General features: G+C 35.7%; 1 protein-coding gene across 1 annotated transcript in view; it reads right to left on the reverse strand.

Annotated features, from left to right (window-relative positions):
* Nucleotides 1-1,158: 1,158 nt before the first annotated feature.
* Nucleotides 1,159-23,602, reverse strand: part of KNDC1 (kinase non-catalytic C-lobe domain containing 1) — a 109,470-nt gene continuing 87,026 nt past the window's right edge. The window contains exons 13-33 of the mRNA XM_035897422.1: nt 22,954-23,112; nt 22,521-22,598; nt 21,762-21,855; nt 21,421-21,583; nt 20,482-21,326; nt 20,228-20,372; nt 18,811-18,902; nt 16,391-16,794; nt 9,570-9,663; nt 9,361-9,458; nt 8,854-9,065; nt 7,417-7,530; nt 6,856-7,003; nt 6,436-6,615; nt 5,270-5,485; nt 4,868-4,950; nt 3,435-3,585; nt 2,856-2,978; nt 2,694-2,753; nt 1,898-2,055; nt 1,159-1,642 (exon numbers count right to left, since the gene is read on the reverse strand). Coding sequence (XP_035753315.1) covers nt 1,411-1,642; nt 1,898-2,055; nt 2,694-2,753; nt 2,856-2,978; nt 3,435-3,585; nt 4,868-4,950; nt 5,270-5,485; nt 6,436-6,615; nt 6,856-7,003; nt 7,417-7,530; nt 8,854-9,065; nt 9,361-9,458; nt 9,570-9,663; nt 16,391-16,794; nt 18,811-18,902; nt 20,228-20,372; nt 20,482-21,326; nt 21,421-21,583; nt 21,762-21,855; nt 22,521-22,598; nt 22,954-23,112 — 3,849 coding nt within the window. The 3' untranslated portion in view covers nt 1,159-1,410. The remainder of the gene's footprint in view (nt 1,643-1,897; nt 2,056-2,693; nt 2,754-2,855; nt 2,979-3,434; nt 3,586-4,867; nt 4,951-5,269; nt 5,486-6,435; nt 6,616-6,855; nt 7,004-7,416; nt 7,531-8,853; nt 9,066-9,360; nt 9,459-9,569; nt 9,664-16,390; nt 16,795-18,810; nt 18,903-20,227; nt 20,373-20,481; nt 21,327-21,420; nt 21,584-21,761; nt 21,856-22,520; nt 22,599-22,953; nt 23,113-23,602) is intronic.

Below are 23,602 nucleotides of genomic sequence, written 5' to 3' on the forward strand. Positions count from 1 at the left end.
CTTGTGATGTATCTATTGCCGTTATTGACAAGAGAAGAGGAGAAGCTTTCCTCTTAAACATTGAAAAATCTACAATTTAACACGTGCACCTCCATCGCGGTCAAATACAAGAGTACAATTTGCAAAATACTAGAGATGTGCACGTTCCCATTTCTTACATCATTATCTTCCTCCATCACTAAAACATGGCAAGACAGTTCACATCTGCTCCTCACATCTCAAAACATTTTCTTTTTCATGTTTTTAAACACAGTTCTAGCAAATCACTTTCAGGAGAGAGCTAATTTTATCTGTTTCTTGCCCTTCCCCACTTCTGTTCCAATAGTACCATTGTTCCTTCTGGTAGAAATACTTGTATTTGTAATTAATTTGCAGCCTGAACATTTTGGCCTTGCATAAACCTGGGTAGCTCGACAAACTTTTTAGCAATAGCATCACATTTCATTGCCACTTAGAAGGTCTTGTAAGTATAAGCTCTATATATAGGTTAGCACCAAAGTTTTACCAGTTGCAGATCCAAATTTCACACAGTTATCTTCTATTTAATGCTGCTGGAGCACTGCAATCTACAAAAGCAACCTCAGGAGCAAAAGCCATAGTCAAATGTGCACACATACATACGTACACAAATTGGCAAAGTGATTCTTGAGCCAAATACAGGAAAAAAAAAAGCAATTTCACATTTACTGTTTTCACAAGGCCATGAGGGCAAAAGCAGAGCAATGAAGTGGTAATATTTAGCCTCAGATCTTACTTTCATTTAGAAAGAGGTTAGTTCAATGACATTAAAACCAAACAAAAAAAATGTTGCAGCATGGCATTCCTCTCCTTCCTTAGTATGCCTGAAGAAAAAGACGGCCAATTATTGAAGTCAGTTATAGTTTTCATAATACACAACATAAAAGCAAGACACACCAACAGTCAAAGGATAGCGGAGGATCTGTGTCCCTGAATTATATGCATACAGTGACATGATACAAGTGTATTATGTTTGTATAAAAATATATTCAACATTTAATGAACTATACTTCGAACTCTCCTAGGCCAGCTTTGCAACAGAAGCTATATTTTTAACTTATTTCCACAGTATTTTTTAGATATTTGTTTTTGGGTTAATTATTTTTTTAATGCTAAAGAACAGTGACAAAATTAATTGTCCTTTTCATCTACACTCTCTCTTCACTTTTATCTTTATTTTTATTCTTTTGATCTGTCACCCAGTTGCCAGGGATTCAAATCTCGTTATAGTCAGCATTTTATAATTCCATGTTAAGAAATATAATAATTTCAACCTGACATAGTCTTTTAAGTCACTTTACTTAAGTATTTGCTTGGGAATTGGTCCAGGAGATGAAGTCAACTTAATCCAGTTTCACAATTTACACTTGGAATAGGACAGATGAAATGTAATTACTGAAATGTTGCCTTCATTCTGCGCAGTGTGTCCTGAATTTTTCGTGAATGTTTTTCTGCTGGTATCTGATGGAAGTTGGCACAGTTGTCAGCTGCCAAGGCAGAAACGTCTGCATCTTTAAAACGAGTTATTCTTTGTCTGAGGTAAGACTGCAGCTTGAAATCTGGTGTATATGTGTAAGGATTCTCTTGAAATGCATGAACTTGGCTCACAACTTTTGCAATATTTCTTGAAAGAGAATATGGTAAAAAAGATTAGTTTGTTTTGCTGCTGATAAAAAAAAAACCCAAAACAAACTCAAACTTTAAAGGAAATTCAAAGGCATGGAGCATTCTCTTCCACAATATACATCCCTTTAGTTAGATGTCAAAATGACTGAAACTATTTAAACCACTGTGAAATGTTGCATTAGCTCTCATTACTCCAGTAGACAATATTATCTTTTAAAAAGTTAGGACATACATGCATAATTAAAATAATTACCTAAGTTTAGTCCACTTGTGAGCTCCATTTGTCATTGTGAATCCTCCAGTTTCAAGTTGTTGGACATGCATAGCCAAAACATGGGCTGATGGAATTGTTGGAAGTGTTTTGAATCTTTCTCCTTCCATCAAGCACAAGCTGTCACTTTTTAAAAACACCTAGTTTAAAAATGCACACAAATAAATCTCACGTTAAGTATCAGGGCAGGTTTTACAAGAAGTTCTCCACTTCGTGTGTTTAGCACTGTGTGTTTATTTGTCATGAATTTTAACTTTTGTCACTGGAGTTGAAGGCAACACTAAAATGTTTGCTACCAGATTAATTCATAAAGTACAGAAATAAGGGAAGTAACTTTAATCAAAAGATACTTTATACATCATTTTTAATTGTTCTAAATCACAGCCCAAATTACATTTTAGCACTTTACAATTCAAAATTGTATAGATCAGTAAGAGAATGCCTATGGTAAACCAAACATCTAAGATTTTTCAAAACAGATTACAGGCACAAAGCTCCTAGAGAAATCATCAGAAAAAGTGTATCTAACGTCCTAGCTTGCTTTGAAATTTCTTTCCTGATTTTGAGTCACACAGGATACATTTTTGAGAAACACTGAGATGAAAAGTAATGTAAACTCTCAGATTAAGAGTCAGCAGCTTTAAATCAAATTAAAATCTCCTCCATAATACAAAGTAATAATTATGGCTTTCATCCTGCACAGGCACCCATTTAAGCAGATCTTGCATCTTATCCAACCCCAAAGAAGTATTTTTACATTAAAGACTTTATACTATACCTCAACAGCCTTGAGTTCCTCCATTATTTCAGCTACTTTTGCAGGTAAAATTTTCCAGGCCTTACAATAAAACAAAATATATTTTTGTTTTTCACATTAATGTCCATATTGGAACAAGATTATATTAAGCAAAATAGTTACCGAACAGAGTCCCAAACTTACTGGTAACTGTCGTACAATAAGGTTTTCCAAGCCTGCTAGGATTTGCATTGCAGTGGCAAAATTTCTTTGTTCATAGCAGCATTTTGCTATAAGAAGAAATTTTGATAACAAGCTCACCTGCAGCTGAAAAAAAATTAAGATATACTATATATATAAAGAAATTACGATATACTAAATATATGTAGTAAATCCACATAAAACTACATAATAAAATTAAATGAGAAGGAAGAAAAAGAGACACATTTTCTTTTTGAATTTGTTATCAAAATTGTTGACGGTAGTAACATTTTCCTCCAACACAAAGTTTTCTCTTTTCTGTCCCCGAGGTGCCCTTGTTAAAAGTCTGACATCTATTCTCCTCAGGCAACCCATTTCTTACGTTCTATTAGGTTTTGACACCTGCTACTACAACACATCCAAGACATCCAAGACCCTCCTTGTGACAACAAACCAAATTGTTAACTGCCCACTCACAGGTGTATTTCAGAATATTTCTTGCAGTTTTGCTACATAGCAACTCATATACAATAACAAATAAATAACCATCGTAATTAATAATACAATAAAACAATGACGAACCTTAGATGTGTGGCATGTTACAATTTCAGCAGCAACCCAGGTGCTGATACTGTCTGCATTTCTTAATAATTGTAGAAGGTACTGGTCTTGTATGCATTTTGACAGAAACAGATTACAGACTTTAAGTGAAACTGTCTCAGTAGAAACAGCTCTATGGAGAGAATGGAAAAAAAAGGCTAAAATAATTCATGCTGACTTTGGATTTTCAAAGAAAATCTTGATCGTGAAGATGCCAACTTCTAACCATTTAAAATAATTTGGCAGGGCTTGCAGTCTTGATTTTATAATCTTTTACAAAGTACATAGTGAACTATGTTACTTTCTCTGTCTTATAATTACGAGATAATTATATGTGATTACAAGATAGGCATATGCAGTATACATTTCTGTACATAAAGACATCTTCACCACTTGCTACTGAATAAAACAAACCATCCAATCTGACACAAAATGACAACCAGAAATCCAAAGTCATTAAAAACTGCAGCCACGTAAGAAATCAAGCAAGATACCTAGTAGCACTACACAGTTTGTTTCCCATGCCTGAACCCCCAAATCAGGATAAACCAGCTGATTTAGCCCCTGTCATTTAACAATCTGTAATAAATGAGCTGCTTTAGGTGTTCGTTCCCTATCCTTAGACAGAAAAGTCTACTACGGGTAGTGCAATTAACAAGTACTAATTAGAAGCTAGCTGAATCCACTGAATATGTAACAAGTAGACCATAATCAAATATAATTAGGTCCATGTGGCTGGATGAAGACATTAATTACCATTGAGCAAGTAATTTAAATAGGTTGGTAACCACTCTAATTAGGAAAATTCTTACGTACCTGTGAATATTGATACTTCATCTACCTAACAGTACAAGGTGAACATTGTACAGAGAGGTTGTGGAGTCTCCATCCACATTCAGAACCCAACTGCACACGATCCTGGCCAACCTGTTCTAGCTGACCTTGCTCAAGGCAGGGGGGTTGGACTACATGATCTTGAGAGGTCTTTTCCTACCTCATCTATTTGGTGATTCTGCAATGGTCATTGAGATTTTATATACACACGGAGAAGCATTATCAAGCAGCCTGTTTCAGAAACCATTACATTTTTTTACAAATTACAAAAATAAACCTCTGAAGCAACCCCCATAACACAAGTCTTCAGAAATATTTTGGCCTGACCCACTTTAGATTTCAAAGAAATCACCTTGCAGATGTGACCTACCACATACACATATGCGCATAGGTACACATACATACACATGTATAAAATCTCCCAGAATTAAAAAAAAAAAATATGTAAACAGACTATCTAGTCTGTTGAAAACACATTAAGTATTTAAAAAGTTTCTCCCTTCCTGGACGTAATAAAGGTCTAACACAGTGAGTTACTGTGCATCAACAGAATAGAAGGGCAGTTAAAATAAGCAACTTACTTCTGGACAGCAACACATTTGTCTTTAACACCAAGTGCTCTTGAATTTAGAAAGTGTACTGGATGACATTTATGAAATACTTCCTAAACAAAAGAGTAAGATATAACTGGTGTTAGATCTAGCAGTTCTAAAATGCTCCAGGATAAAAATGACAGAAGTTCTCCCTCCCCGCTGCCTTCAGCAAATTTATCAGAGGGATCACAGCCTAAGAACAGAATTAGCCATTCTAAAATTTACTGTAGAGATTTCAAGAGAACAACAGATTATTTTAATTCAAAGTTTTATGAAATAAGTACAAAATACACTTGAAACAGGGCTGGGAAATGGTAGAGAAAGGAGGCTGAGTATAAAGTAAGAAGGTAGATATTATTAGTACTTCCAAGTAAACCCGGTCCGTTGTACCTGTTGCAGTAATGTCAGCTGACAACAAAGCCGTTGCGCACTGTATTCTATTAAGAGATATGGTCCCACTTCATCTGCTTTAGCAAAGGAGACTGGGAATTCTTCTGCAGAACTGTTATAGCATGGCTTTGGCAAAACTGACGAAATAGTGTACAGTCGCTCTTTCTGATATTGTGCAATTGGTCCCACACCTTTGGAAAGTTTCCAGTTAAAGTTCTGTAGAAAAAAAGTATGTAAAGCTACAACTTCTCTAAAGCAAGCATTATGTCTCCCCTTGACTTAACTTTCTGAAATGTTTTGTTAGAGAAACACCTTTGTGGATGCAAAACTCTTCAGCTAATCTCCAAGGTTAGCCCAGACGCTAATTGGTTTATTCAACATTGCTATTTTAAGCTAATATAATATGCGCCGTTGATGAGTCTAAGCAGGAGGTTACCAGATCTCAATCAACAATCGAAACTTCTGTGCATTCAAGCTTCCTGCCATAAAATAATTTATATTCTCAAGTTTTATATTTTACTTCTTACTGTCTCTTACTATTTGTTGTACTCTTTTTGCTTAGAACCAAACAGCCCTTTCTAAAGAAATACTTGTTTTTCCATTCTTTTCCCTTCCACCTTCCAGTATCATTATGATGCAGTGACAATCAAAGCCGTCCATGTTTCCTCTATTCTGTGTTCCCTTTATTGGTTGAATCCCCAGTATACCCCACAGAATTCTGCACCTTTATCAAGAGGCTGATTCTAAATTCAACTTGCACATTATTGATACATTAGACTTCCACATGTCATTTTGGTCACTCTGTAGAGAGATCTTTTTTCAGGAAAAGCCTGCAGTATACTTCAGCTTCTGGGGTTACTTTTCACCAGCACACTACATGAACCAGTAAATACAGACAAAAGTTCAGACAAGTTTTTGCTACAAGCTTTGAAGTTCTAGCAGGAAACCCCTCATCCCCCACTGCTTTCCTCTATTTATAGACCTACAAAGATAAATGCCTGATAAAAAGTATTAACGTTTGACAAGGGGGAAAATGTTTCCTAGTAACTATGGGTTACATGCTAGTATCAAGGATGAAGAGTTCAGCTCCTCTCAACATTTTGATTATCTGATCTATTATTACTGAAATGTGCTCCATATACTGCAGTCTGAAGAAAAAGACATGCCTTTCTGGAAACATCTTCTGAGAGCTTTTTACATAGAGAATGTAATGTTTTCCTGTCCTCCTCCCCCTCCTCTTCACATTTGTCCATGCTGGAGCACTGATGAGTGCTGTCAATTTTCCTGGCAGAAGCATCCTCAAGCAATGACAACAAGCGCTCACCATAGCCATTTAATGGAGCAACCTGTAAATGTAAAACAGGTTAATAGAATATCAAACTCAATTATTAGCAAGACGCAAAATAGTTGTAAGATTCATGTCTGTCCAAAACCAGACATATTGAACATAGCTGTCAAAGACGGCACTATTTTTCTTTTACTTTAATTGTAATTATGACTGTTTTTTGTAATAACAATCTTACCTATACCATAACTGACTTAAATTGTTTTGTTTTTTTAAATCTTCTACTGAAATTCTGATTTACCTTGGAAGAAATAAATTCTTTTAGGGTACACAAGAGATCAGTATTTGTTGCAAAGTCTACACTGTAGCAGTCTTCAATCCAAGCCTGCAGGATGTAGAAACTGCGGTTACATATTTTGGTAAGTGATGTGGAAGGATCCAGGCTTGCACTGGTGAGAAGAAAAAGGCACTTACTTCACCAAAATTGATATCCGATTCCAATTTAAAAATAAGTGTTGAAAAAACCCACACGTATTATTTGTTATTGACTGTACTATCTTAAATTCTTATGTTTCATGTCTGTAGAATCCATGGCTCTATGGAAACAACACTGTGGTTGTACTTACCATCCATCACCGAACAACTGGCAAAAGAAAGACTTGGATTCAGAACAAAAAAGAAGTAATCACATTGTCAAATACAGCACTTCCTCTAGTTTTACTCTCACTTGTCCAGAAGGTCTTACAAAAACAAACATCAAAATTCAATCTAATTAAGTATTTTTTTTCAGAAATATCTATTTGCCATTGGGGGAAAAGGTCAATTGTGCTTTGATAATATTTTTCACAGGAAATTACTGTACCTGGATAAAGTGCTGCTGATTCTATCAAGAAGAAACTGCAAAAATTCTTCTTGTGTGCAGAAATAGCGAAATGTGTAGAGAAACTGCTGTACATAACCTTCTAAAAATGCATTTCTGTGAAGCACAAGAAAAACTTTAGACAAGCCAGAACACAATATCTTCTTGCACTAGTGTACAGCAACAGTAAAAAAAATCCTCAAAATATCAAGAACTAGTAGGTATTTTAAATTCTCAGGCTCTACGTAAAACCTTGATTCCTTTTTATTTTATTTTTACACATCAAATATTGTGATTGCCACCACTGAAAGCATAATTTGTTTTAAAAAAAGTTTCTTTACTTGCAATTTTGCAAGGAAACACTTTGACATTTCTAGTATTATCAAAAGTTACATTTAAATAGTATGGAGGAACATATTTAATTTTCTTTTTTCTATCATCCCACTTTATGTTGTTTTAAAAGATTTTTACTATAACAGCAGCATAAAAAGTAGATACTTTAAGCAAGAAAATATTTCCTGTAGCTTTAATTAGAGCTGCAGTTGCTTTAACAACAGAATATACTTACTATACACACATATGAGCGCGTTTTATTCCTTTATGTATACACACACTCTCTCAAGGTCTTAACACAGGTTAATTGTCATGTCTCCCTGACGGCTTATGGCTAACCATGAAAGTTTGGGTTTGATGAATGTGGAAGCTCCAATTCCAAAACAATTTGTTCACCTCGTCCAAAATATTAACTAGGAGGAAAAGCAGCACTCAGGACAAGTAACTGGGTCTCAGAGTCAGGATGAGCTGGGAGAAAGTTCCTCCCTCTACAGTGGCACAAGTCTGATGGAGTGTCTCGGGCAGTTTCCATCCTTCATACTGTTATAGCTCAGGTACCTTAAAACAACACTGCTCTCACCCTTGTTGAAGGTTAGAGGCATCTTTGTCCCCATTTAAGCCCTGGGATAAGCTTGCATCTTGATCAGTCCCAAGGACTGGGGCAATAATCTGTGAAACAGAACCTATACGTTTTCACATCCAGGCCCTATTAGTAAGAATTATCAAATTATACGCTCTGAAGAATTGTTATACTGCTGGAAGTAACATAAAGCCTTGATTCCATGGCAACTATCAGATCAAAACCTCAAATAAGTAAAGGATAAAAAAGTTAAAAGTTATTAGGTTTTGATTTATTATCAAATGTTTCGAGTTTTAATCAAATCCAAACTTAGCAGTTTGACTTATTTCTTATCAGACTAGTTTTTGCCATCTCTATGCCCATTTCTGTAAATAAGCATTCACAGAAATAACATTAAACTTGATACAAGAGAGGAGAATTTATGCAATATTGAGTAACTAAGGAATTATCACGGAGACTATTTTTTCCTCAATTAGCAACTATGCCTCAACCCACTCCCAATTAAGAACGTGCAAAATATACCATACCTAGAATATAAATAAGCCATTAAACCAAGCGGTGTACCAGCCTGCAGAACTCTTACTCCATTTTGATTGTTACATTGGTGTTTCTCTGTGTTATAGTAAAGAAGCAACGACGACTCATCCGTAGGTGCCCCATCCGTGGTGTCAGTTCTCCCATTGTGAATGACTGTAGGCAGCACACAGGATTCCACACCCCACTGTTCTGCATACATGATCTGCTCAAAAATCCAAAGCCATGAAAAAATAAACCATAGGAAAATAAAGAGGAAAATCCACACAAAATGCAGTCAACAACTTAAAGCTAAATCGCATTTCATACAATTGCTTTTTTTCCTTTTTAAACAATACCAGTAACAATTACCTTTATTTTAATAATTCTTTTAGATCCTACTTAATTTGGCACTTTGACACAGAATGTTTTGCATTTCACATACTGACTTGAGCAGCCAACTACACTAATGTAGTAATGAAATGACAAATGAAACACAAGCAAAATAAAGTCTGACTTGCCTGCACATATTTCTTCACCAGTTCAAGAAACTGCACTTTTGATTTCATCTCCTGTAGCTGTCCTCTCAATTTGGGTAACATAGACTTAGTTTCAGGACCTTTAGATTTAAAGCACACAGCATAAAAACATCAATGATTCCGATTTACAGAAAAAATCCTTACAAGTACTACACACCCATTTCATTACTGGCAAGCTCCTGTAATTTTACCTTTGCTTCTTCTTTCTTTCTGCAATAGTTTCTGGTAAAACTTTATGGTCTTTCTGTAATTTTTTGTCTCCATCATTAGCAATTGTTCTAGTTCCTATTTAAAGAGAAAAAAGGATTCTGATCAGAACGGTAAATGCAAGATTCTAGTAGGAAACTGAAGTTTTAGAAGAGAATTAGTTTGTGTGAAAAAAAGAACATCCAAGCAGACAAGAATATGATATTCCCCAGGAAAAACTACCTTTCACACCTGTGCTTACGGGCGAGTGACCACAGGCACCACCTGTCCCCAGAAAAGCACTAGTTATGCCACAGTTCTACAGCTTGAGAACTGCAGCTGATTTGCCTATGATGAGACCACATTGGAGTCTGTCTGAAGCCGTTTATATAAACATGCCTTTAATTATAATTGCACTTACCTCGTTGTTTTCAAGAGCATTTTTAAAAGTTAGTCTCAGAAGTCATCCAGAATTAAAAGTGATGGGCTCTGAAAGCAGTGCAGACCCCAGAAATGCTCTGTTAAGCAGCTGACCTATATTTGCAGCAAGAACTGAACATTTGACTGAAAGCAATGGTTTCCAAACAGGTATGATTACATTATATTGTACAACCAGGTCAGAAGGCAGACAGGAGAGCTGCTCTATAAATAAAGGACATATCAATTTTGAAGTTTAGCTTCATATTTTATATTTATGTATTTTACATAATTGAAAAAATGAACTCAATTCCTATAGAATTATAAAACAAGCAATGGATAGAAACAAAAGTATATTGGGCTTCTCACAATAATATAAAATTTAATGTAAACATTTATATTTGTTTGCTTATCAAAGGTTTCATTCTTTTACCAACCAATGAAAATGGGCCATCCATTTTGGGTTCAGCTTCTGATTTATTCTGAAACAACAAACATGATGTGTGTTGTGTTTTAGAAAAGTGGTGGCTTTTGCACTTGGGTCCTAAGCTAACTCGTAGTGACCCAGTTACATGAAAGAGCATTTTAAATGAAGTTCACTGAATGCAGCAAACAGAACTCCCACAAAGCAGGGTGATCAGAAAACACATAGCTCAGAGCTAACGTATCAAACAACAGATTGGTAAATAGGTTAGCTTTAATGGGATGGACTTACTAGAAATTAATTTGAGTTTGAGAAAAACCTGTCACTGTTTTTCAGAAAAGCTCAAAAGGTTTAACAACATAGTTCATTAGCAGCAAGAGTCACAAAAGCCCTGTGGATTTTTAAAAGACTTAACAGCAAACAGGCATCACACAGAGAATAGTGAAAGCACAGAAAAGCTATTACCCAGATTCTGAATTGGAAATGGCTTGCTTTTACTTACAGGTTTGATTTCATCAAAGTGAAACCAAGTTGATTAAGAGACTATGAACACAGAAAGGGAATCTGAAAGAGTGGCCATTTTCTTACATTTGGAATCTGATGGGCAGAAGTGGTTTGTTCCCTAAATAACCTCAGGTGAGTAGCAATGAAGTCAGTAGCAAATGCCCAGTCTATTCCACATCATCTTCCATTTTAGATAGGTCTAGAATATAAACGTTTCTGATGGAAGCTATACATTCAATTGTTCTGCTCCCCGCGAAGTACATTTAATTTGTCAGGACGCTTTTCTATGGAACATCCCTTGGCCTAGGGAATAAAGTAATCACAGAGCAACTTTGTTTACTTGGCAAAATTCCAAATTCCAACCTGTCCTTGAAGCGTAAGTTTATTACATGCTGAAAGGTGACTCCACCAAAGGCTGCAGAATACTGGCAGAAGAGAAAGGAAAAGAGAAAAGGAATGGGAAAGGAAAAACTGTGGCCAGGATATGCAAAACTTGCACTAGAAACCTCCTAGTCAGAGCTTGAGTGCACTGAAGTTTGGTGGAGACTCTTAGAAGCAGCTTATGAGATCTGGGGGATAACCAAAACCCAGTGCGGTCAAACAGGAAAAGGGCAAAGGCTAAGGGTGAAGGCTTGGGGCTGCAAGAGAACTGAAGCCAGCTTATCAGGCTACAGAAAAAAAGCTCTTCTCATTCCAAAGGCAGACTTGGACATCCCCCTAGAGAAATTGCAGCCCTGGCCTTCCCTTCTTGCTCTGTTGCAAAGACTTGGTTTGGTTTGCCTGGATGCGCTCCGTATGAGGGTGCAAAATCAGCAGCTCCTGGACTAGAGGTGACGTGAGTCAGGGGACATATACTTGTTTGCCTAAGTAACTTTTCTAAAGGTAGATTAACCTTTGCTGACCTTAAGAACAGCAATGAACAATCTGATAAGCACCTACACAGTAAAGCATTAATTATTTTTATGACATTTGAAAGTGTCACCTTGATCCATAAATATTTTTTTATGCTAGCTGTTTCACATTCCTTCCAAACATAAGAGGACATATTACCTTTCTTTTGAATCATAATAGCTTGATTAATCCTATTGTTAAGATTGTTCATCATATAACAAATGATTTACTTTTTGCACCTTATTAAATCGCAACCTATCTAAGGTGCAGACAATATCCAACAGGTTCCGGTAGAAAACCAGAAATGTTAATTATTTTTATGGCAGAATATTTAAGTCTATCATAAATATAATTATATGTTCTGGCACTCAGTTTCTCAGAACCTGCATGTTCTCAAACCTACTTATGGGTATACAAAATTAAAAAAACCTAAATACATTTAATTGGATTTAGATTTAGCAGGAGAATAAAGAAATATTTGAATCGTATGAATATTTTCATTGGCGAGATTAAGTGTATTAATGAGATGTATATGTCTCCAAAACTGTAAGTTGTGTGGTTACTCTCATTCAGTACTCAGTTCCAGCTGCAGACAAGACCTGAACTGACCAAGCAGACGTATCCCTGTGAAGGGGAAGTGCCACAAGTCAGGACAAATGTAGTCAAGCTCAAATGTCTAACCATCTTTAAACATTCACTCTTTGAAATATCAGCTCCCAAACTCTGCTTCAGCACAAACACTGCTTTACCGCAAAGCTGCAGAATCAGCTCAACTTTATTGCTGACTTTTTAAAAATCTGTCAGAGACCTGGGACAAAAAATAGGTTGACATAATCATTGCCAGACAATGAAAACTAGACTACGGCTAATCAGGGAGCTGGTTTCTGAAATAAAACTGATTAACAGATGATTTAAACAAGGTAGGACAGGGTGGAGACAAACAGCTCTACCTTGCAAGAGAGACAGAACTTTCCTCCAGCAACTCAAACCACCTGTCTGCTCGACAAAGCCCCTTACAAGCCTTCCTTTGGACTCTATAGTCCTCCTGGACTGGGTATGGGACACACATTTTCTGCACTTGAATTTACAGGGAGAAGTTGGCAACCGGAATAATTAACTTTTCCAAGCTTCTACTTTGGCAGAAAACTCATGTTAATTTTCACATTGAGTCTCTCTCATTTTCTCAGTATTTTGGTTCAGACAGTGCATCATTCCCTTGGAATTTGCACACCTCTTGTTCATTGTTCACACATTAACAGTGCTAACAATTCATATATGCCAATGGTTAACGACGACATTTATTTTCTAAATAACACGTACACCAAGTATAACACATATAAATGTATATTATCAAATAAAACTAGCTGGAAAAAAGAATGCTGTACAAATACAGCTGTTGGCTGCATCCAAGTACAGCAATACACAAGGACTTAGAAATTTTAAATCCTACCCCTATCAACGGTACCAGCAACATCTGTATTGTTCAAAACGAGATATGAACTGGTCTTTGTCAGCTGCTGGTATGGAGATTAAAATGATGCTATACATTTTCACAGTTGATTTGTAGTGTTTGGTTTGACAGATCAGGCAGCAGAGACAGCAGAAAGAAGCTGGGTAGAGCTGCTTATCACCTGCATGTTGATAATCGATTGCCTTACAGCTAAGAATCATCATCTCCTGGCTGCTGCAAGGACATAGCAGAAAAATAAATTTCAGTTCATATTTTTTCCCCTGTCTTTCTTATATACATCAACCAGTTAAAACTTGTAACAGTTCATCTTGTTTCAACAATATTGCTAATAGTTTATTTCAGAAATTGTCATGACTGATGGAGTTTGGAAAAACAGCGGGATTTTAGGACTAGGTTTTCTTTGCTCAGGTTAAATGTTCAAGATTGCTGCAAGTGGAGCATTATGATTCTGTAAGTTTTTATTTTAAACACATTTGGAAGAAGCTGGGTTTCACAGATAGTCAGTGTTGTAGTAATGCCAGCAGAAAGATTAAAGTTGTTGATGCTATGGTAGTGAAAGAAATAAAAATAGTCACGAGACCAAAAAGTACCCAATATTTTAAACTAGCCTCTGTTGAATTTGTAGTAACAAGACACTTTAAAGCATTTTTAATAAAACAAAACCATGAAAAAATATTTAATACAATACTCTTAAAAGTATTTTTAAGATTATATATCTGAATATCCCAGTATACCAAGACTTTTTTATATAAACAGCGTGACAGAGAATATATGTATCTGCACATGTGTTTTTTTGTGAAAATTGACTTTTCTTCTGCAATGCATTCAAAACATTTCAACGCTGTACTAGAGTAACCTTCCGTTAACCTTCTTCTCTGAAGAAAATGGTGGCATATAAACCAAATTTGACTTCACAATTGAAGATGACAGTTTATAATTGTATTCCTTGTAACTTGGACACAAAGGGATCTCACAAATTAGGAAGACTATTTATGTAAGATACCAAGATTTTATTGTCTGCAAATAATTATTTTATTCCTGTTTGTCCACCTGGCCTCATATGCAGTCCAGATCACATACATTATTTCTGCAATACTGAGACAGAATAAGATTAGAGTCTAATTTTTGTCCAGCTATTAAGATTTCACACTAATTTTAGATAACACAAGGAAGATTAGTTCACTTATCCTCAGAGTAGTATGCATCTTTTTTAGCTATTGGAATGTGCGTTCACTTGCTCTCTAAATGAATTGTTTACTAATTGTTAAATTGAACGAACTGCACTTTGTATCAATAGCAATCTTCTTCCAGTGGAATGTACTGGGCATGAACACAATATAATTTTCTACAGAGATACCTCATGGCTATTTCCCCCCCAGCCTCCTGTATGATTCTTGGGTTCGCCAAGTTCTTATGCATTAATGCATATAGTAGCAATGTATAATAGTATGCATTAATTTCATAAGCAAATTCCAAAGCAGACTTCAAGCACCATAAATCTTGCTTATTTTTTGTTGTATGCCTGTTAAATAAGGAAAACAATTGCCAAGAACTCAGAAGATAATTAATCCTTTTGAATCAAATTAGATTGCTGAGTAGTCTGTAAAATCTCAAAGTAAAAAAACCTGCCTTTTGAAACAGAAAAATCTATTTAGATGCTTATGAAAACCCCTTACTCATGAAAATCTGTTCTTCAGTCAAGAATTACTCCTTCAAGTAAGGGAGATTACGCAAGCCCAATTTTCTCTATGCTTACACAGGATTAAACAGGCCTGTAGGATTAGAAATAGGAATTTTTGAGTAGATGGGAATTTTTGAGAATGATAGTCCTGAAAACTTATTTTTTAAAAACACTTAATTATTTATTTTTACACAAACCAATAGTGGGTCAAGTTTCTCATACTATTTTCTCCTATGGACTTACACCTGAATATTAAGGAGAAAAAAAAAAAAAAAAAAAAAAGAACACCCTCAGTGATTCAGGCTTTAACTTGCCTAATAATAGATGAATAGGTATTTTTTTACTGAAAACTGAAGTGAGGTCAGAGTGCTTCAAAAAAATCAATGTAAATAGATCCATTGGGATTTAAACTGGCCATCTGGAAACAAAGAAGTCGAGGTCATGTTCTCAGCTGTTCAGTTCTACTTTGTCAAGCTCACTTAAAAAATAAAGGAACAAATTCAACTTCCCACAGTAAGGAAACCCACAAGAGCAGTGCAACTCCTGCTTCATCTCTATTAAACATGTATCTGGCAGAAATAAGGATACACAAACTAGGCAGCTAACCATTCTCAGGGACATAAAAAGATTCCAGGTGTCCCTATACTAACAGGTTTTCCAGTATTAATAACTCCTTTACTTAAACTTTTTCCTTTTCCTCCCTATAAACCAGTTCCAACTATATAAATTTCTACAGATTCCTTAATCTGTGGCTTGGGACTTGAAATATTTTCAAAAAATATTTACAAACTGAAGCTTGTTATAGTTAGATGCACAAATATAAAAATTAACTAAATGTGATCAATAAGATCTTTACAGGAACAGAAGACCTTGCTAATCTACAGCAACCCGCCTCCCTACCCATGCTCCTCCATGCCTCCCCAAGCTGCTTAAAAAGCATAAGGCTGCATTCATCATGATGTTTAGCCATCTCCAAGAGAAGATGTGAGCAAATAACTGCCATTCTGCTGGCAAACAGTGAGAAGCCATCAGGGAATTCACTGTGAGCAAGGAAAAGGGCTGAGAGCACATGACAAGGAGGACCTCTTGAGAGCTTGTGTTACACACCAGTCATAGCCATTCTTAGCTTTTTTTCTATAATATTACCCACCATGGGATTGGTGCATACGGCAGATGGTACTTCTCTGGTCATCTTCAGAAAGAGAAGATGGGTTGTAGGTCAGTGATTATCAATTTAATGTCAGTGCTCTTTATTTTGGAATACTACCCTTGCCCTACTTTATAGATAAGACATCAAAAATTTTGAGTATTTTAAAACACTTTAAAAGTATTTAAAAGAAGAAAGGGGGTTGCAATTCACTATAACACAATAAATATTATCATACTTTTAACCATCAAGAAAAGAGGTATCTTAATGATTTTAAATCAATGTACTCACCACTTTTTTAGCATCTATATTTTGTGACTCACTTGATTTCTGCTTTCCAAGGTTTTTCATGTAATTATGAACTTCTGAATCAAAACATTCAGCTCCATAAAATGCACTGCTCCAACCAGGACTACAGCTATGAAAGTCAGGTAGATTGGGAGACACAAGGTAGCTGTTTCCAGCTATCTTTATTATGGTATCCTCCTCTGGCTCTATATTTTCTTCTGTAAAGCTTGGACCAGTACAACAGCCGCTGCTTTGTAAATGTTGCCCCTTTTTTTCTATAGTGATAGTATTCTGCAGCCTCAATTCTTTTTTGAAATTATCTGAAGGTGACTCATCAAAATCCATTTCAGCTAATGATGTATTCATCATAGGCTCAGCCTTCACATCAAAGGTTGCTTCCCCTTCTCCTAAAGAAGGTGTATTGGGGGGAAAGAAATAAATGGTCATGTGCTTTTATGCATGCTTTGTTGAACTTAAACGCTATGCTTACAAAATACAGTTATGAGACTACTTATGCCCTCTAGCAGTAGTGTTAGATGCTTATTTTGGCTCTGTGCTTTCTTTTTCTTGACTATACATTGTAAAATGATAAAGGTTAAAGACATTTCAGAACTAGTAAGCTTTGGTCAGTACACTTCCGAAAATTACAAAATATGTTCTGCGCATATTCAACAGGCATTTAAACAAAGCATAGTACAAAAGCTTTAAAACAAAAGTTGAATTTGCCAGACCTGTGCATGCACTAGTAAAAAGCTTTGCTCTTGAGGTTTTTTCCATCCATAAGTCTTGAAGCTTTTATTCCATACATAGAGGGCATGAATATTTGATACAGCCAAAGGGGACATGGATGTTAAACTTTCTACCCCTACAGGACTCACTCCCTTGCGCTATGGTGGGACTTCTTTGCAGTTATAACACTTACTACCAATCTTGAGGGACTGAGGTGACAGTCAAAAGCTGGTATGATGCTGACAGAAGCTTTTATGCCTGCCAGAAGTCTCCCTTTTCACTTGAGCAACCCTCCAGGGCTTAGATATGCCACCTTGGAGTCAAACAGACCTAAATTACTAGTTCAAAGAAATCACATCCCCATGGGAAAGTCTAGCTCTACATTTGCAATCATTCTGAGCCAAAATGGAAAATTGTAACATAGAACGACACCAGTCAAGTGCAAACTTACAAATTTATGATTGCCATAAAAGTTAACAATGTAGGGGTATAAGCTGTTTTGTATAGAACACATGGTTTAACTTTGCTCAAAACAGAAAAGTAACCAAGTTTAAATGCTGCAACTTGGCTGAACTATCTTGGAAAAAAAAAAAAAAATACTCATACAGCAACCAAATACAACCTGTCCATGAATACATCAAGCCTAAAAAGGGTAATGGCTTTGTTATAATGATGGGATTTCCCAGTCCCAGCTCAGTTTTGAGTTCAGTTACTGAAAGACGGAATATTTTGTAAGCCTTCAATCACAAAGTATGGTAGGAAAAACACAAAACCCATGCTGAAGAAGTATAAATAAAAATCCACTAATATAACCTCAATGACTGCCCTGAAATGGTGTCTTGTAACCAAGATAGTGATCAAAAGGCAAAACTATCTTTACTAACAAAACATTTGACCCACTGTTCATTTTGCTATCTATCTTTAAAAAGACACTTCAGTGGACAGAATAGAGAAGTGGAGAAATTCCTAGGAGAGAGGTAAAGACTATTCTTTTTTTACCTGTTTGTGAAAACCCTTTTGATGAATAATTAAAAATGCCCATTTAAATCCAAATGCAATTCCAATTCAGTTTCTAGATTTCTGTACAATTCCCTTCCCCAGAATTTGCAAATAATTGTATTGAGAATACCATTTGTCATTTTAATAAATTTTATTTATTTTATTGCCCAGTTTTGTTTTAATTCTGATAAGTGAACAAAGGACCAGATCTGTTGCACAGTCATCCTTCAGTCCATCCTCAACTTCTTCAAAAACACCTAAGGAGTCATAAGCATTTTCTAAAGCTCTCATCTCTGCCTAGCTAAGCTTGCTATGTTGCATGGAGATGACTCAGTATGACTATCCCCCTTCCCTCTGCCTACATGCATGCATGCCACTAGAACATCTACTGGATGAACACAAGAAAACCATGTGTAGCAGTTAGGATTTGGGGAGTTTTTCAACAGACACATCTGCGGAAATAAAAGTAAGTAAAAGTAAACTAAACAGGCACCCCACTCAATGACATCTGGTCACACATAAGCTTCATATAAAAGACAACAGGTCCCCAAGGCATTGATTATGTTTGGATTCACATAAGTGCTAAGGGGAGTGTTCTCCTAAAGACATACTCAGTGTACTAATCTCTCAAAACTTGTGCCATTGATAGATTCCTAGCACACACAAAGATCTAGAAACATGAAGTCCATTCTCACCCTCTGTCTGATCACTGCTTGCCACAAAGCTATCAGATTTCTTCAGATCTTCAAATACCGTGCCACCCTTTGAATCATCTGCCTCAGTTGGGCTGAAAATATAAGAATATTAGGAAAAATTAAAGTTTCATAGCATTTATCTACCTTCTGAAGTTTGCATTTTCAGCTTCAGTTGTTATTTTACAAGAAAAAAATGTTCAAATGGACATTAAAGCATACTGAGTAAGATTCAGAGATTTTTCCTTTACAGTGTTTGGCAAATTTCCAACAGAAGTATCAGAATGCATACAAACAGAAGGCATACCTCCAGGCATAACTTGGACTGCAAATTACTGTAATGGGTTTTTCACTCAGGTTTCAACCTCTGGTTAACAGTCTAAGTCATCCCTAATAAGAATTATCATAATTTTAAGTCAAAGAAGGTAACAGTTAAAAACTGCTATATTCTTTTTCTAAAGAATGTTAAGTAAGCAGTGTCTCAGAGATATTCTCAAACAGTTCTTGCATGTGATCTAAACCTGGACCTGTGTTTTTATACCAGATAATAAATGAGGATTTCCTTTTCACTCCCACTTCCAAAAACTACTTTGTAACAGAAGTTCATATAGAGGATGACCTCTTCATTTATCTCAGTAATTCAGCTAAAACAGCTCAAGGTTCTCCTACCATAACATTCAACTCTGGGGAATTAAGAGCCTAACCTCCAACCATCTTTCGATGGCTCCTTAAAAACTGCAACCTAAATGGGAAATAGGCCAGCATGTCAGGGTCTGATATCTGGAGGATGTAGTCTATCGTCTTGGAAACTTGCTGTAGGGGTAAAAATAGTTTTTATTTTTCAGGTAAATACGTCAGTGAAGATGAAATAGTAAACATGAGACATTAAGCTGGTGTTTTCTCACTGAACAGGCTACTTACAAAAGACTGCCAGGAGGAACATCAGGTCAAACTAGATCAGTTAAGTAAAACATTTCTAGCAAAGCTAAATTAATTTCCTTGTTCTTAGGTGTGAATATAACAAAAGGATGCATAGAAAACTAAACTCAAACAGAATAAGTAAACTGAACAGTAAGAACAATATATGTCAATTCTGATTGAACAGCCTCTTTCTAACAAGACTATAAAGCTCTCCATCAATGATTGAAACCAATATTGATCAGAATTAGGTGTCCATTATTCAGCTATCCTAAGATGGAGTTACAAGACAAGCTTAATAGAAAATATTTTCTGCTAAGCCATTAAGCACTATTTGCTATGGGGAAGGCCATGAAGTATCTAATAGACTGGGCAATTAACACTTGGCAGGCAACAAGTAAAGACACCTGAAGAGAAGCAGCATATCCTTTCCTGCTTCTAGGAAGTAGGGAGAAAAGCATTAAATTGAACTGTAAGAAGGAAAAAGTTCAAAACCACCTACCATAAACATGAGGGTCTTTCTCCATTTACCACCTGATAGAGACTCTCCAGTAATTTTTCATCCCAGTAGAGGTCACAAAACTTCTCACAAATTGTATCAGAGAACATACCAAACTCAATTCCCTTTAAGTTTAAAATAAAGTTACCTTGTTTAAAAAGAGAAAAAAGAAACAAAAAAAAAAAAAGAGAAAGAGACATTACTAACAACATTCTTACACATCAATGATAATAATATACAGGAGAAAACATACATACCCATATCAAAAACTTCAACTCCATTCTCTAGATAGCCATCAAATGCAAACTCCTCTTGTATAAGATGAACCACTTTCTTTAGTAAAGTGTCACTTATGCTGTTCTGCTGGGGCAGGATTTCAACATCAAAGAGATGAGAATTGTCTTGAATTACTGAGGCACATGGTGTGTGTTCTCGTTCAGTGAAAATACTGTCTACACTGGTAGCACTCTTAATTTCTTGGCAGTTGGTTTGAGTAACTGGGTTACTTTTATCAAACTTGTTCTGTGTACTAGTAGTCTCACAGTTTTGCACTTTGCTAAGGGAGGCATCATTTTCTGCTTGTGTGCTCATTTTATAACTTGCAATAGTACTTGAAAGTAGCACTGGCAAACTATGACAGCAATCATAAGCAATTCTTGAACGAAGAGGTTTATTTGGTATTTGCTCTGATACAGCTAAATGTACTGGCACAAATGTCAAAACTCTTTGCTCTGAGTCCTGTTTGAGAATGATGTTATTTATATGAAGAAAATTAGGAGATGTAGGGCAAGCTACGGAGCTTGAAGAAATTTCAGATAAAATGCTCTTTTCCTGTAGAATATGTGAGGAATCAGATGGTGATGGTAATGGTACTACAGAAGTAAATGCAATGTCTGACTTTTGCTCTTCTGAAGATATCTGGGGTGAGTGGCCTGGAACTTGTAAATCATGCTCAGGTATTGCAGGTGTAGTTTCAACAATATCTGTGTCCTCAGTACCATAGCTTTTAGAGTCTCCTATATATCCTGATTTGTTGTGGTCAATGTGATTTTCTTTTCTTGTTTCTTTCTTCAATTGCTCAGAAACTGGTGTGTGAACCTCTCTGAAAGGGAACACAGAATTTTTTTTGAGGACAATTCCAGTAGATTTAACAGTGAAGTCTTATGTTTAACTTGTTCTGCTTAGTATATACTAACTTTGTTGTATTTGCATTTTGTTGCAGAATAATAGGCTTAAAGTGAGTTGCAGGAGAGGTGAATGCAACAGGTAATGTAGCTTTCTCACAATTTAGAGAAATCTGGCATGGTACTGGTCCTTTAACTGCTACAAGTTTACTTTCACTGGTAATAGGCACAAATCCTAAAAACAAAACCACAGTTAAAAAGATGAACAATATGTAAAATATAAATGCAAGGTAAATAACAATAAATTTAGGTAGAAAAAATAATTTTGTACCTGACTGAAACAATCTTACATGAAGAACTGATCTAGAGAATATTAAAACAAAGTAAATGTGTCAAAGAGTCTGACTGCTTACCTAGACTTGACTCTGAAGGGTCCATTTCATGGCTTTCATTTTTAAATTCAAAAGCAACATGATCTTGAGAAGAGATTACTTCTTCCTCAACAGCCTAACAATAAAAATTGAAGTCCAAACTAAATTTACTAGCATTTTCTTTTTTTTTAAAATTCTGCTCAGTACATTACTTAAAAAAAAAAAAACCAACCCCAAAAAACCAAACCCCAAGCCAAACAAACCAAAACAACCCTATATAAACCTAGAGTTTCAGGATTTTCAGTTTCTGTAATCTGCAAAGCAGCAACCTAGTCATTGGTGAGGTGGAGAAATAAAACAAATGACACACAAAACTCTGAGGACTGGTAGAACTGTCTGGAAATCTTGATAACTCTCTGTTTCAAATCAGAACTTTTAGGTAATAAAAGTTTTAAACTAAGTCAGTTCCATGGATTGACTGAACGCTGCGTCAATTACATACTAATGTCTTCCGTTCTGCTAAGAGGGGTGGTAAATGAAAAGAGAGATTATTAAATTAAGTCACTGGTTCTTCTTATTTATGAGCTCTCACCCATGCAGATTGTGGAGTCAGGGCACCAAAATCTGGGGAGTGATCACTCCAACAGCAAGAACTAGAAAAAAGCAATACTTAAAGACTAATTGAAAATTAAAGAAAATAATTTAAAAAACAATAAAAAAGAACAAATTTAACTGTACTGAAATACAATTTACAGAATTAATTGAAAAAACAGAGAGAATTAAAAAAGGTGGCACTCTTACCTTAAAGACAGATTTATTCAACAATGCCAAAATATTTTTGCTGTTTATACCTTGTTCAAGTAAATAATGATTGCATGTCTAAAAAACAAAACAAAACAAAATCATAATTTTCAGTCAGTAAGTAAGTTTTCAATCAAGTGAGGTATTCTTGGACAAGGACAAAGTCAAGATAATCAATTGGAAGTAATCTAAGTTTAAGAAGTCTTATGAACCTATTCCAAGTACCTTATTGACTATTTCAATATAAATTAAAAACACGCCCCTCTGTGTCCCTAGGAAGGTAACTTTAAAAACAAATCCCAAAGTGACTGGTTATCATTTAATTAGATATCAGCCTATTACCAAAAATAAATTAATATTTTGGTATTCAAATTGCTAAAATGAGACTTTAGACACAACTAAATTTCACATAAAATTGCTTAAATCTAGCAACCTTAATTGCATCAGCTAGAGAAGGTCTTTCTTCAGGGTTTTTTCTTGCCATATCCAGAAGAAGTTTTTTTAATTTTCTTGGCAATGCTAGTTTGTGACTTGGTGGAACACTGTATTTTGCAGCCATCCACAGAACTGCAGCAACACCATAAATGTAGACCTATTGGTATAACGTGAGAGACAGGAAAGATGTAAGCAAACCAAAACAAGCATCCACTTCAAAACCAATTCCAGCAAATTATCCAAAAATTCCCCTCATTCCCCGCAAAAAAAATGAATAATGACTAGAGCTTCTAAAGTACAGATCACGTTTGGCTTTTGAAGATGCTGATGAAAATCCCGGCCCATTTCAAGAACTAGCTGTTATGCATGCATGGCCAATAACAGTAGCTAATTTTCTACTGTTGGAGCAACAGACATAATTTGTCTTATCCTTTGGCTAGGAAAATTATTCAGGAAAAAAGTGGTTTTAGAAGCATTTTGAAGAATTTCTTTCTCATGTAAAAGCTTAGATTGCTGCAAGCCTTAGAGTTCTACCCATAAAACCTGGCCAGCCACAATTTACTTAAAAAAGGTCATGATAATTCAGGAAGTAAACGGCACATAGAAATTACAAGCTAGCTAGTAAGAGTAATATTTTGCAGAGAAGA

This window comes from Egretta garzetta, unplaced genomic scaffold (assembly GCF_000687185.1).
Source record: "Egretta garzetta isolate BGI_Z169 unplaced genomic scaffold, ASM68718v1 scaffold56, whole genome shotgun sequence".
Lineage (NCBI taxonomy): Eukaryota > Metazoa > Chordata > Aves > Pelecaniformes > Ardeidae > Egretta > Egretta garzetta.